Source organism: Symphodus melops (genome assembly GCF_947650265.1).
Source record: "Symphodus melops genome assembly, chromosome: 12".
Lineage (NCBI taxonomy): Eukaryota > Metazoa > Chordata > Actinopteri > Labriformes > Labridae > Symphodus > Symphodus melops.
In genome coordinates this window covers 8691993-8707484 of record NC_136702.1, presented here as the reverse complement: position 1 = coordinate 8707484, position 15492 = coordinate 8691993, and the positions used below count along the sequence as shown (strand labels likewise).

The 15492-nt window shown below is 36.6% G+C and overlaps 1 protein-coding gene and 3 long non-coding RNA genes across 4 annotated transcripts in view; 2 read left to right on the top strand and 2 right to left on the bottom strand.

The window, feature by feature from the left end:
- The window catches only part of LOC306833263 (uncharacterized protein), a 94413-nt gene that overhangs the window by 13266 nt on the left and 65655 nt on the right, over window positions 1-15492 (bottom strand). The window contains exons 19-22 of the mRNA XM_079358412.1: window positions 11569-11742; window positions 8796-8939; window positions 8027-8140; window positions 7618-7647 (exon numbers count right to left, since the gene is read on the bottom strand). Coding sequence (XP_079214538.1) covers window positions 7618-7647; window positions 8027-8140; window positions 8796-8939; window positions 11569-11742 — 462 coding nt within the window. The remainder of the gene's footprint in view (window positions 1-7617; window positions 7648-8026; window positions 8141-8795; window positions 8940-11568; window positions 11743-15492) is intronic.
- LOC306833286 lies at window positions 954-1818 on the top strand. The gene is made up of 3 exons (XR_013780334.1): window positions 954-1039; window positions 1133-1247; window positions 1478-1818. It is a non-coding gene; the product is annotated as an uncharacterized lncRNA (long non-coding RNA).
- Window positions 12027-12975, bottom strand: LOC306833201. Its single transcript, XR_013780317.1, has 3 exons — window positions 12870-12975; window positions 12502-12597; window positions 12027-12073 (listed from the first exon to the last, which is right to left on the bottom strand). It is a non-coding gene; the product is annotated as an uncharacterized lncRNA (long non-coding RNA).
- LOC306833202 lies at window positions 12052-13056 on the top strand. The gene is made up of 3 exons (XR_013780318.1): window positions 12052-12085; window positions 12183-12622; window positions 12969-13056. It is a non-coding gene; the product is annotated as an uncharacterized lncRNA (long non-coding RNA).

Here is a 15492-nt window from a genome sequence, read left to right as displayed (position 1 = left end):
CTACTGTTTACAAATAAAAGCTCAATCAAACTATGAGCTGAATAAAATACACACACAGGTAACAGACGTGGATGGAAGCTCTAGAGGACAAAGTCAGAAAGAACGGTTCAACACTTCTCAGAAGCTGTGGCTGTTTTATTTCTTGAATTGAATTGTCCAGTTGTACAACAGAGACTATCACTTTTCCAAACTCTGCAAACCAGTGTATCCTCTCTGTTATCAAGTGAACTGCACTATTTTACAGTAGTATAAATGATATACTATGATATATTATAAATGAAAATAAATACATTAAACCAGTTTTCTTACCAAGAAGAGGCATCTTGTCATCACAACCTGAAACACATCACAGAACACATGTTGTAGATTTACAGTGAGAAAAGATGAATCAGATATTGAAGAGTAATTTGATCAACATTTTCACATTAGAACCCCTGACTGTCTCCAGGTCACCACAGAATGCATCAATATCAACATAAACAGCAGAAGAATGAAAGATGAAAACAATCCAGAAAATCAAGTTAACTTTAATAAAACAGGAGTAACTTTGACCTTGTTCTCTCTCCGAGTGTGAAGCAGTTTGTTCGCCAAGAAGATGTTCGCTTCCACCTCTCTGATCGGTCTCCTTATCTGAGATGAAAAGATGAATCAGATATTGAAGAGTTATTTGATCAACATTTTCACATTAGAACCCCTGACTGTCTCCAGGTCACCACAGAATGCATCAATATCAAATGTTAAGTTTCATCAAGACAAACTGTATCACAGTGACGATTATATTAACCATGAGCAGAGAAACGTACGTTTCAAAGTACATCAAATATTCTTTATTTGTAGGACATCAACTATTTGTAATTGAAAGGATTGTGTTTTTGGAGGTAAGTGCTCGCTCTTCTCTGTAACTCTTTCTGTACACAATAAACAGAAAACACCAGCCTGATCTGGTACTAGCTGAAAACATAAAGAGTCATACCTTCAGCTGATGACTGTTTCTCCTCATCATCCTGTCGTCCTTTAGCAAAACATGCTGGAATCAAAGGTGAGAGGTGATGATGAAAAGGCGATAAGTACGTGTTAGAGTACAATGTGAAGATTGAAATGATTCATAAAAGCTGCTTGTGTTCAATAACAGGGCTCAATATGTCGAAGCTTGTTCTTGAAGATGTTTAAGATCTTTAATCAGTCCAGTTGGCTTCTAATGGACCATGACCTGGATGACTGAGAACATTATTGACTTTCTTCACATTGTGGGTAATCACAGACGAGCTTTTGATAACTTACTAACAAACTACCTTTCCTCTTTCTAAACTTATTATGAGCACTTCACTGTTACACACAGCTTTTAAAATAATTGGACATCATTAATATAAATGTTATCAGGTCGCACTGCTGAGGATCTAGATCCTGAGAAATGTAAATGTTTTATCTGATGAAAGTGTCGTTACTTTCTACTGTACCTTTTTGTCTCACTTTGCAGAAGATGATGCTCAACACGAGTACAAATAAACCAATGACAGTCAGGCTGACGGCTAAAGCTACAGATGAATCTTCTTCTGCACAGAAACACAAGAGTCAAAAGTTAGAGGGACACTCAGCACTAAAACAACATCATGTAGTACAGTAACAACAGAGACAACCAAAACATTCATGTGATGAACAACTATGAGTCCTTGTGTCAAAGAGATCTTTTCACACATCTTCATCTCGTCAACCCTGCTGAGAAAAAGTTGAACTTGGCCACAAAGCTTCACATTTTCTAAAAGAACATTCACTTAAAAATGATCAAATCCAAAACATGAACATGCAGTTATCCATAAGATCATACCGGGGAAACAATCCTTTGCTGTGAATGTATTCGTCTCTGTGCTCACAGGGTTGCTGACTGAACAAATGTATTCTTCATTAGCTTGTTCATCTCCCACAGATATATTCATCTTGTGTCCTGGTTGTGATGTTCCCTGTGATGATGTCCACTCAAACTTCATCAAGGACTCAGGTGATGTGAGCTCTGCAGAGCACAGCAGCGTCGCCTGGACTTCAGAAACATCCGAGCTGCTGTCTTTGTGTATCTCACAAGATATGGTCGGCATGGCAACCTTGTCTGAAAGAAAATGTGAAAATGGATATATAGATGAATTCATACCTAAATCCTCATATTATATGACACGATTAATTTGATCTCTGATATATTCCAAGATCACTCGGTTACTTCAATTCAAGTTTATTTATGGTTTACATACTTTTTATTTATAGTTGTTTATTAAGTTGTTAATTAATTAACTTTTGTTGAACTGTAAAAAAAATAAATAAAATCTTGCCGATATATATCAGAATCGTCTGCAAAAGTCTCATATCCGTGGGGCCCTGATATGTATACACAGAAACAATACATCTTGAATAATATGAAAACATAATATACAGTGTTGGGTTTAAAATGCATTACACGGCGTATCAGAAAAGATTTGATAACAAGAGTGTCTTTAATCTATAACATCAGAGTCTTTTTATCACAGTTTGATTAAGATCGACTCCTTTCAAGGAAAGAATGATGTCATAGTTAAAGGAGTCTGTTGTAGAGGGCTCGACCTTCAATTCAACAACCTGACTTTGTTCTGTAGCATGAGAAAGTGAAAGTAACTTCTGCTCTGCCCCTGAATATAAACCGTCTTCAGTTTTTTTTTATCAAGGGCACTCCTCTCAGCCATGATAAAAAGTAGATGCAGTTCTATAAAATCCATTTTATAGCATCAATATCAAAAGATAATATTTACCCTCCCCTCTACACCGCCCTTCAGTTCCTTTAAGAAACCTGCTACACTTACTAACCATGTTAACTTTTAGTGAGACCATGAACCAACAACAGGCTGCCTGAAGTGTAGAATGTGACTGGAATAATTCTCCATTTACTGATTTGTTTGTTTCTGAATACAACAAGTGCTAAACACTTGTAGGGGAAAAAAATGCAATTCAGACACATTAAAAACCTCAAAACATATAAATGTGACAAAATGAGCGACTTGAAACTGAAGTGTTGCCAAAGGTACAGAGCCTATAAACGTATCTCTCGTCAGACCCACATGTGGCACTGTTTCTGGATCTGCTATATACTGTATATCATTTCTGATTTTGCATGGTGAAGTTCCAGCTAGCACTCTGTTTCTAAGACAATTAATGCAGCGTCCACCACAGAGTGGTATCTGTTTTTAATGCAGGGCTGTCTCAGGGCCACACGCCTTGTCCTCCACATACAGATATTTCTTTAGAGTCTCTGAATCCTCTCATGTTATGTACTTTTGGCAGACAATAACCCCCGAGATGATTTTCAATTATATTTTCAAAAAAAAACTACATTTTTCTGATTGCTGTACCGTTTATCAGCACAGACTTTCAAAGAAGCCGTTCACATCATCCCAAAGACTCAGCCTCTCTGGGTTGCTCTTTTTTTAAACCTGCCATGTTACTAATCTGTGGCCACTTCACCTTATCCAGTTTGAGGTGTTCCATCAAGTGATAACAAAAACTAAACATTTCCAGTTTTTCACTGCTACTGTACCAACTTTCTTTTTAAATATGTTGTTGGTATCAAATTCAAGTTGGACAAAATTCAAACAAACAATGTGTAATTTCACAGTTTCTACATTTAGCAGGTTGTCTTTGTGTTATTTTCAATTCCATCTGAGGTTTCAATGTTTTAAATCATCCCTGTCTCTTTTTCTTTACAGTTTACACTGGGGTTTATTTTTAGCCCACTTCCAGCTGTGTTCATGTTGATGGATTGATTATAATCTGTGTGTTAAATGTTAAACCTACCTATGACCTTCAGTTCAAAACGTGAAGAATATAACGTGTTGTCAATGTCTACTTCCACTTCATAGACTCCACTGTCTTCAAATTTGAGGTCGGTGATTTCAAGTTCTGCTGTGATCCAGTCGAGAGTGATCCTGTGTTTAAATGCTTCGTACACCTGTTCCTCTTTGCCGTCCAACTCGACCACTTTGTTGTCATTATGAAGCCACAGAATTGATTGTGGATGTCCTGGGATGACTGGCTTCAGATTTTCCCTCGTCCCCTTGAGGACATATTTTGGAGTCGATCCAGCAGCTAGAAATGTATAATAGAGAGGTTTGAGAATATGAAGCATTTGTCTTTGTAAGAGTAGACATATTTTAAACATCAAATGTATGAAAACAACTCTTATTTAACATGTACTTATAGAATTTTGAGATTGTTGATTGTGTTTTTATACTGGAGCATCAAATGAATAAATAAAATAAGTTTCAGCTTCCCCTGTGGTCTGAAATCTCCTGCAGGATGATCTGTGTCTCTTTACATCTTTCTAAAAGTAGATTGAAGGTGTTGGAGGAAGATGCTTCAGGTTGTAGACGTCAAATATTTTACTTTTCATCTCTGACACTGTCTGTTTTTGTGATTATTGTGTTTTATATCTGAAACTTGTCTTGAAAATTAGATTCGATTTGTCTGCATATGAATCCAATTGTTCACATTTTTCCCTCCATATACAAAGACGATTTTTAAAAATTGCTATTTGAAGTTTACAAGTCCCTATAGTAGCCTAATTCAAACCACCGCCAGTCTATCATGTAGGTATGACTGAACAATGGTCGAGAGGTCAATGTTAAACATTTGCATGTATAGTAGTTAAAACAAATAAAAGCAAACATGAAATAGACTAATATGATCTATAAAGTCTAAAACTTTATAATGAAGTTGTGAATTGGCATTTTTTAAAGAAAAATAATCAACAGGTCAATAATAATTAAATGTAGGCTGAGAACAATTGTACCCATGTCTGGATGAATGATTAACTCAACATGACTTGATAAAGTCTCTTTAGTTTCATGTCAACATTAAAGTCTCAAACTAAAAACAACACAATGTCTGTCAGCAGAAAAACTCACCGAGGCAGAAGGTAAATATGAAGGAGGCCAGGAAGCAGAACCAAGCCATGTCAGAGCAGCAGAATAATCACAGTTAATGCTTCGAAGTGATGTGTGTCTGTCGGGCGTAAACTTCCAAACGAAAGTATTCCGTCCAGGTGTAACACCTGAGCTTCCGGTCTCTGTTCATCCTCGACCTTAACAAGGAGTTAGAAGCTTGAAGTCACGACGTCTATTCTGGTCTAAAAGTGGTTTAAATTAGGGTGCTTTATGCAGTCGTTGTCTCTCTCATTTACAATCATGTTTTTATTGAAATTTTTTTAAGTTGTTTTCAACACCTTTACAGACTTTGTTTAATCTTATGATCGCCACGTCTGCATAAAAAAGAGAAGCTACGGGGCTACTCTCTAAAGCCAGAAGGTTTCATTGTACTGTCACATTTATAACTGTATTTATGTCTGTGTATGTATTATCCATCTAGCTGAAGATGTTTTTCAGTCACACGGTCTACTCCGTGATCTGTCGAAATAAGGGCTGATAAACACTGCCCTCTACTGACACTTACATGTCACTACAGTTTCTCACTAAATATCCCTGAAGCAGTAGATTAGAATTCTCTATTACTTTACGTTTCTCTTATTACATTTATGTGCAAAGTTTCTTTGCAAAAATCTCTTTATCCTGTGAATAACATTTGTTTTACTTTACTCACTGTTTTAAAATGAGATTCTGTACATTAACAGCACATTACAATATTTGTTGAAAACTAAGTGAATGAGTGATATTTTGAAAAAAAGAAGAGAGAAACAGTAAGTAGACTACTCACAATCTATTTAATAATCAGTGCAAAGACTATTGGAAAACAATCATGTTCACTTCTACTGCTGTTTCCTATAACTACTCATTTAATGCAAGAAAACAAAAAGTAGTGACAGTTATACCCTGAGCTCCGAGAAATCTTCAAATATTATCCTCACAGCAGTTTCATTAGCAGACACCAAGTAGTCTCTTTAAAAAAATGGCAGTACAAGTTTGTAAATTCACAGGAGAACAAATATCTGACTGAAAGATTCTTTATGAATACAGAGAGATGTTCAGCACCGTCAGTGAAATTAGATTCTTCAGTAGCTGGATGTTCAACTCGGTGTATATTATTCCATTACACCATGTTTTTTTTTTTTTTTCGGTTCCTTGTCGTGACTCCAGTAAGTGACCTCAAAAGGTTCGTGCATGACATAAAACATTACTACTGTTAAACTGACGGTTAAATAAAAATTTCTCTCATTTAAAAAAACATTCATGAAGCATAATTAGTCGAAACATCTTCAAAAATACATGTACAGTTAGTCACACATAAAACATTGATATTTTTGTTTTTTTTAAAAATAGGGTTTTTTTCTACTTTCACTTTCAGTTGCCACATATTTTCTCCTCAGGCCTAATCAACACCTTCATCTCTCAGTTTGTCTTCATCCTCACTCAGGCTCTCATTGCCTGGCTTTTTCTCTTTTGGACCGCACTCTTCCTCTTTTTTATCTTCATCATTTTCACCCTCACCTTTATCTACCTCTGCTGTTGTGTTGTCTGACTGTCTCCTGCTTCGGCCCTCAGTGTGTTGATCTGAATCTGCCTGTGGAGTGTCTGCAGACTTTTTTGTGTCAGTGTTGCCGGTTTCCTCTCCTCTTTGGTTTGAAGGCTTATCTCCATTACTCATTGAATCAGATTCCTTTTCAGCTTGAGAAACCTGTTTGACTTCACGTTTGGCTTCTTCTGCAGTCTTCTTTCTTTGGCGTGTTGGAATTTTCCTCATGAGGAACACTGGACGACTTGTTCACAGAGGATTTGTCTGATTCATTTCTGTTCTCTTGAGTACCTGATGGATCAGTTTGTGAGACAGTTTTCTCTTGAGGGTTTATTGACCTCCTCTGAGTCAGACCCTTTCTGTTGTTCCCCATCAGTGACCTTCACGTCCACATCTAGACAGCTCTCAGTCACAGGAGAACTGAAGTTAGCAACAGTAGAGGTTTGATCTGTGGGTGGGTCAGACGATGCTTTATCACCCTCATGTTGATTCGTCTCTGAAACAGAAAGTATGAAGAATACAAATCAATTTAAAAAGTGCACCTGTCTGTTTAGTGTTCGTAAAGGACTCACATGTTCAGAGACAGTCTTTGTGGTTTGAATCAAAGAGTCTCATCAAACAGTCTCTGTGTGAAGAGTGAGGTGTAACTAATAAAGTCCCTCCTCCACTTTTTAATCATGTGCTTTACTAAATGAACCATTAGTCTTTATTGTTGTTGAGAATCCTCCAGAAGTAAATGAATAGTGGTTGTTTTTTTACTTGTGAATTAATTAAAATGTGAGTCAAGTTCATGTTGATTTTTTTTTTGTCAATTTGAAATTTCCTGTATCAATCTATTGCTGCAACAGACTTTCATTCGTTATACCTCGTTCAATGTTAGGACTCACTGCTTTTAAAATGTGAAAAAAAAAATAAGAATTAGCTGCAGCTGACTGCAAAAATCTACTTCTCATTCTAAATTACCTGATTTGTTTTGGAGTTGAATCTTTTCAGCTTTTTCAGCGTTTTCTTCGAAGTACTTCACCGTCTGTTGGACGTAGCCTGATAAAAGTGAAGAGTCAGATGTAACCAGCTTTATTGGTAGCCTCTCTTATATTGTGTCTCAGCTAACATAAAGAATCTTTGTGGTGGTCTGACCTTCTGGTGGCTTCGTATCCTCAACAGGTGCTGGGGGGGAAATATTATTTTTGAAGAAATAATTCATGACACATGCAGTGAACTTAAATCAGAGTTATTCTTTTCTCTACTGTTTACAAATAAAAGCTCAATCAAACTATGAGCTGAATAAAATACACACACAGGTAACAGACGTGGATGGAAGCTCTAGAGGACAAAGTCAGAAAGAACGGTTCAACACTTCTCAGAAGTTGTGGCTGTTTTATTTCTTGAATCTTGCTTCTTGATCTTGCTTCAATGATCACAAATATTTCTTCTAAGAGCCTGATTTGAACTTTACAACTGTTCAGGTAAACATAAACATCGAGGTTTTATTCACTGTGAACAGTTGTGTTGAACCAGCTCAGAGCGCAGTGTTCAGCAGTGTTACCTTCTTCAGAGTCTTTGTCTCCTCCATCATCAGTAGAAGACTCATTCAGGTTCGTCTTATTATCTTGGGCCAAAACAGGTGAAGATACTTTCTCACCCTCAACTTGATTCTTCTCTGAAACAGAAAGTATGAAGAATACAAAACTATTTAAAAAGTGCACCTGTCTGTTTAGTGTTAGTAAAGGACTCAGATCTTCAGACTTCATTAGTCATTATTGTTGTTAAGTGTACTCCATAAATAAATGTAAAGCAAAGGCAGATGTGGTGACGACTGTTCCTGATCTGTCTTTTTCATCCGACCCGAAAAATTCACCAAAGATAAAACAATTCATCCTGAGACGAGGGGAACATGATTGTAAATGAATTCAACTTCAAATGATTAAATCAAGAAAAAGCACTGTGTTAAAGACATTTGATAACAATCAGATTTATAGAGTGACTGCTTTTAATGTTCACATTGACCTTCAGTAACATTCATCTGAGTTGATCTGTGAATGTTGTTTAAACATCACATTTCTGATCTTAAATTAGCCAAGAACAGATCATCTATTCTCTTTATGCTTCCTCATCACATATGTCTGAAGAGAACAAAACATATAAAGTACCAGAGAATATAAAAATGCTCTTAGACTAACATGGAGGAAGTTATCAGTGAGATCTTTGAGGTGAATCTTAAACATGAAGTTTCTTATTTGAACCTTCCTCATGAAGAACACTGGACGACTTGTTCACAGAGGATTTGTCTGATTCATTTCTGTTCTCTTGAGTACCTGATGGATCAGTGTGTGAGACAGTTTCCTCTTGAGGGTTTTCATTGACATGCTGTGGTTTAGACCCTTTCGGTTGTTCCCCATCAGTGACCTTAGGGTCCTCATCTGGAGAGGATTCATCTTTGGATGGGGGAGACGATGGGACTGTACAAAGAATACAAAACAATTCAAAAAGTTATCTGTCTGTTTAGGATTAATAAAGAATTCAGTGATTCGGAGACTTTTTTGAATCTTAAATCTCAAACAGTAAACTAAGACTACGAACATATTTGACATCAGTATTTGGTGTTAAATGGATGCAGAAGATGTTGTCTTAAATGTTCTCTGAATAGAGAAGCAGCATTAATCCAGACAGAATGATTCAAAGATAGACACAGCTGGATAAAGGAAGAGTGAACATCACAGTAAGCTGATCCTCACATGACAGCTACATGAGACAGATCCCAGCCAGCATGCAGGGAGAGACTTATGAAAGGATCTGAATGTGTTCAAGTATTTTAAACACATTTAAATATAAACTGTTTATTGTTGGTGTCCTGCTGCTACGACATGGACTGAAAGTCACCTTTTGTTCGTCTTTGGATATCTAAATTAACTAACTGCGCAATGATCTATGATCTGTTCTGGATCCAAGTCACTCTGCATCTTCTGATCCTTTAGAGGATTTAATTCACCAGGTGGAGATTTAGGAGGATTGTTTTCTGAAACTAAAGGATGACGAAAAGGATAGTTAAAGGACTCAAATGTTCAGAGACAGTCTTTGTGGTTTGGATCAATGAGTCTTATAAACAGTCTCTGTGTGAAGTGTCTGTACTGTGTTGAAAGTGTGATTTCTGAATCTGTTAGTGTGAAGACTTGTAGATGTAGGAGAAGCTGGAGTTTCTATAAAACAGAAAAAAGTGATTTAAAAACCAAATACTTAAAGATACTACAGAGTACAGAGACACTCTCAGACACTGGAGTCAATAAACCCAGTTAGGAGAAATCTGTTAAAAATAATGATTAATACAGAAACAATACATTGATACAGGATTGTTTTGATTGACGGAAAATGAATCAGCAACTTGATTTATATTTTAAGTAATTAATGATAAAAAAAACCCAACTTATTTTGTTGTACAACGTTCGGTGTTAGGACTCACTGCTTTTTGATTGTGAAATTAAAAGTAAGAATTAGCTGCAGCTGACTGCAAAAATCTACTTTCCATTCTAAATTACCTGGGGTTCCGCAGGATGGAATCCGTAAAAGTTTTTCGATCTTTCCTTCAATCTTGTCTACCATCTGTTTGATGAAACCTGATAAAAGTGAAGAGTCAGATGTAACCAGCTTTATTGGTAGCCTCTCTTATATTGTGTCTCAGGTAACATAAAGAATCTTTGTGGTGGTCTTACCTTCTGCTGGCTTCGTATCCTCAACAGGTGCTGGGGGGGAAATATTATTTTAGTAGAAATAATTCATGACACATGCAGTGAACTTAAATCAGAGTTATTCTTTTCTCTACTGTTTACAAATAAAAGCTCAATCAAACTATGAGCTAAATAAAATACACACACAGGTAACAGACGTGGATGGAAGCTCTCGAGGACAAAGTCAGAAAGAACGGTTCAACACTTCTCAGAAGCTGTGGCTGTTTTATTTCTTGAATAGTTTTTTAACCAATAAGCTGTCATTGTTCAGTCATTTAGAATAATCTGAAGACTTGTTTTCAGACCTGGCTGCACAGGAGTAGATTCCTGATGTGTGTCTTTGGTATTTCTGACACCAGCTGGGTCTGTTTTATTTTCTCCAGACTGTGAGACCTCTTCATCAACAGAGTCTATGATCTGTTCTGGATCCAAATCACTCTTCATCTTGTGATCCTTTAGATGTTTTAATTCACCAGCTGAAGATTTAGGAGTCAAGAAGAATCGATTTTCAATTTAAAACTATTCTGGATTTATTGATCCATGGATTCTAAGTCTATTTTTGAATTCGTACTTCAGGATCTACTTCAGTCATCTGTAAGACTGGCAGAATTTCTTGTTGCTCTATTTGGCATTCTACTGATTTAAAGAGAAGCGACGTGACGGATTAGCGCCCCCTCCTCCATCTTTTTTTTTCATAGTTTTTTAGAAATTATGAATCGATTTTAATTATTAGAAGAATCTCGATTTTTACATAAATCACCTTCAGAGCACGTAGTATTTTCTGGTACAGAGTGGTCGAGTCTCTGATGAGATGGAAGCGTTTCCTCTCTGTGAAGAAGAGGTTCTTTTTCAACTCTCTGAGCTGAACCTGAAACACATCACAGAACACATGTTGTAGATTTACAGTGAGAAAAGATTAATCAGACATTGAAGAGTAATTTGATCAACATTTTCACATTAGAACCCCTGACTGTCTCCAGGTCATCACAGAATGCATCAATATCAAATGTATTCTTTATTTGTAGGACATCAACTATTTGTAATTGAAAGGATTGTGTTTTGGAGGTAAGTGCTCGCTCTTCTCTGTAACTCTTTCTGTACAGAATAAACAGAAAACACCAGCCTGAAGAAAATGTTTCATCTGGTACTAGCAGCAGAGCGAGCTTACTTTCTAATCCTTTTGTAAAAGATAAAGAATCAAGTAGAGCTCAGTTTTGTAAAGTTCTATGTTTGATTGTAACAAACAGCCAAATGTGAGAAGCTCTGACTTTTCTAAAGTATGTGAAGTACCAGCATTATAATATGTAACACACATTGTATTAATGGTATACTGCTGAGGAAGGCTTTGACATTTAGGTTTACATACCTGACTGTTCAGGAGCGTGAGCTGCATCACCAGGTCTGTCCAACAAACCAACACGCTCTGTTTCTTCCGTCTCCTCAGAGGGTTTGATCTGATATACATCTGGATCACCTCTGTTAGTGTGAAGACTTGTAGAGGCTGAGTCATCAAACAGAGAGGTAGGAGAAGCTGGAGTTTCTAAAAACAGAAAAAAGTGATTTTAAAAACAAATACTTAAAGATATTAAAGAGTACAGAGACACTCTCAGTCACTGGAGTCAGTAAACCTGTCTTTTAAGAAATAAACAAGTATTACAGAAACAATCGATTAATACAGGTATTTTCAAATTGACAGAAAATGAATCAGCATGAACTTGATTTTATATATATAATGAAATATTTATGAGATTTAGATTTCATGTCAGAAAGAGAAGCCTCAGCCCAACATCTGAGACTGAAAACATAAAGTGTCATACCTTCAGATGATGACTGTTTCTCCACATCATCCTGTCGTCCTTTAGCAAAACATGCTGGAATCAAAGGTGAGAGGTGATGATGAAAAGGTGATAAGTACGTGTTAGTTTGAGTACAATGTGAAGATTGAAATGATTCATAAAAGCTGCTTGTGTTCAATAACAGGGCTCAATATGTCGAAGCTTGTTCTTGAAGATGTTTAAGATCTTTAATCAGTCCAGTTGGCTTCTAATGGACCATGACCTGGATGACTGAGAACATTATTGACTTTCTTCACATTGTGGGTAATCATAGACGAGCTTTTGATAACTTACTAACAAACTACCTTTCCTCTTTCTAAACTTATTATGAGCACTTAACTGTTACACACAGCTTTTAAAATAATTGCACATCATTAATATAAATGTTATCAGGTCGCACTGCTGAGGATCTAGATCCTGAGAAATGTTTTATCTGATGAAAGTGTCGTTACTTTCTACTGTACCTTTTTGTCTCACTTTGCAGAAGATGATGCTCAACACGAGTACAAATAAACCAATGACAGTCAGGCTGACGGCTAAAGCTACAGATGAATCTTCTTCTGCACAGAAACACAAGAGTCAAAAGTTAGAGGGACACTCAGCACTAAAACAACATCATGTAGTACAGTAACAACAGAGACAACCAAAACATTCATTTGATGAACAACTATGAGTCCTTGTGTCAAAGAGATCTTTTCACACATCTTCATCTTGTCAACCCTGCTGAAAAAAAGTTGAATTTGGCCACAAAGTTTCACATTTTCTAAAAGAACATTCACTTAAAAATGATCAAATCCAAAACATGAACATGCAGTTATCCATAAGATCATACCGGGGAAACAATCCTTTGCTGTGAATGTATTCGTCTCTCTGCTCACAGGGTTGCTGACTAAACAAATGTATTCTTCATTAGCTTGTTCATGTCCCACAGATATATTCATCTTGTGTCCTGGTTGTGATGTTCCCCGTGATGATGTCCACTCAAACTTCATCAAGGACTCAGGTGATGTGAGCTCTGCAGAGCACAGCAGCGTCGCCTGGACTTCAGAAACATCCGAGCTACTGTCTTTGTGTATCTCACAAGTTATGGTCCGCATGGCAACCTTGTCTGAAAGAAAATGTGAAAATGGATATATAGATGAATACATACCTAAATCCTCATATTATATGAGTTACAATTAATTTGATCTCTGATATATTCCAATATCACTCGGTTACTTAAATTCAAGTTTATTTATGGTTTACATACTTTTTATTTATAGTTGTTAATGTCCAAGTGTTTAAGTGCACTCTTAGTTATTCTGGCCAATAAAGGCTTTTGTTTAACTGTAAAAAAAATAAATCTAGCCGATATATTTTAGAATCGTCCACAAAAGTTTTATATCCGTGGGGCACTGATATGTATACACAGAAACAGTGGAACAGATTACATTTGTGCATACAAGTGAATATTTTTGATAGGATAATAAATATTGTTGGGAATGAAGGGCATTACACTTCGTAGCAGAAAAGATTTGGTAGCAAGAGTGTCTTTAATTTATAACATCAGTCTTTTTGTCACAGTATGATTAAGATTCCTTAATCAGTATGATTAAGATTCCTTAATCATACTGTCATACTCGACTCCTTTAAAGGGAAATAATGCTGTCATGGTTAAAGGAATCTAACTGTGGTTTGTTGTAGAGGGCTCGACCTTCAATTCAACAACCTGACTTTGTTCTGTAGCATGAGAAAGTGAAAGTAACTTCTGCTCTGCCCCTGAATATAAACTGTCTTCAGTTGTTTATCAAGGGCACTCCTCTCAGCCATGATAAAAAGTACAGTTCTATAAAATCCATTTTATAGCATCAATATCAAAAGATAATATTTAACCTCCCCTCTACACTGCCCTTCAGTTCCTTTAAGAAACCTGCTACACTTATTAACCATGTTAACTTTTAGTCAGACCATGAACCAACAACAGGCTGCCTGAAGTGTAGAATGTGACTGGAATAATTCTCCATTTACTGATTATGATGACTGATATATGTTTGTTTCTGAATACAACAAGTGCTAAACACTTGTAGGGGGAAAAATGCAATTCAGGCACATTAAAAACCTCAAAACATACAAATGTGACGAAATGAGCGACTTGAAACTGAAGTGTTGCCAAAGGTACAGAGCCTATAAACACATCTCTCGTCAGACCCACATGTGGCAGTGTTTCTGGATCTGCTATATACTGTATATCATTTCTGATTTTGCATGGTGAAGTTCCAGCTAGCTCTCTGTTTCTAAGACAATTAATGTGGCAGTGGTATCTTTTTTTAATGCAGGGCTGTCTCAGGGTCACACACCTTGTCCTCCACATACAGATATTTCTTTAGATTCTCTGAATCCTCTCATGTTATGTACTTTTGGCAAACAATAACCCCCAAGATTATTTTCAAATATATTAAAAAAAACCCAACATGATTCTGATTGTTGCACCGTTTGCCAGCACAGACTTTCAAAGAAGCCGTTCACATCATCACAAAGACTCAGCCTCTCTGGGTTGTTCTTTTTTTTAAAAAGTGTTCCATCAAGTGATAATAAAGACTAAACGTTTCCAATCTTTCACTGCTACTGTACCAACTTTCTTTTTAAATAAGTTTGTAAAAACGGTCTGTCATAATTAGTGTTAGTTTAGCATCTCTCATTTCTGAGCGCACCTGAATGTATCCCCTATTGTCTGAGCCCCCCTGAAAGCAGCATGCCCTACGCGCATCCACTGATTGACGTTGTGAGACAGACATGCCCAGACAAGTTTGGAGTTCGATTGAAGGGATATATGTTTTCTTGCGGACTTTTTATTGATGTGTGCGTCCATGAGAGAAGTGAGTTGATTGTTGCTTTGTCCTTTATTGTTAATAGTAAGATGACCGTTCTGTTCAAAGTGCTTGCAGTTATTGATTCTAAATGAATGCTAATTGCTAGCCGAATAACAACAGTAGTATGTACAGCCTAGCTTGTTTTTGAACGACTGTATTGAATGCTATGTTTGTTATTCTTAATAGTTATAAGTGTGAGTTATAGTTACAAGTATTCTACAATTTCTATAGTTAATATTGCTAATGGTCTTTATTTTTCTTCTTGTTGTAGAACCACACACACACACACACACAGACATACATACACACCCATACAACAACTATACCAACGAAAGAGATAAGTTCAGCAGGCAATGGAAAAGCCTCCTTGTTTTTTCCCCTGTAATGCACCTCTGAACTTTATATAAACAGATTGAACTGGATACTGGATTCTCTGCCCTCTTTTTTCTCACTCACATCCTGCATTGAAAATAGTGTCCTTACCCGACACCCTGAGGTGATTGCTGCCACCCTTTTTTGGATCCTTTTATTACCTCATACAAAGTTGTTGGTATCAAATTCGAATTGGACATAATTCAAACAAATAAGTAATTTCACAGTTTCTAC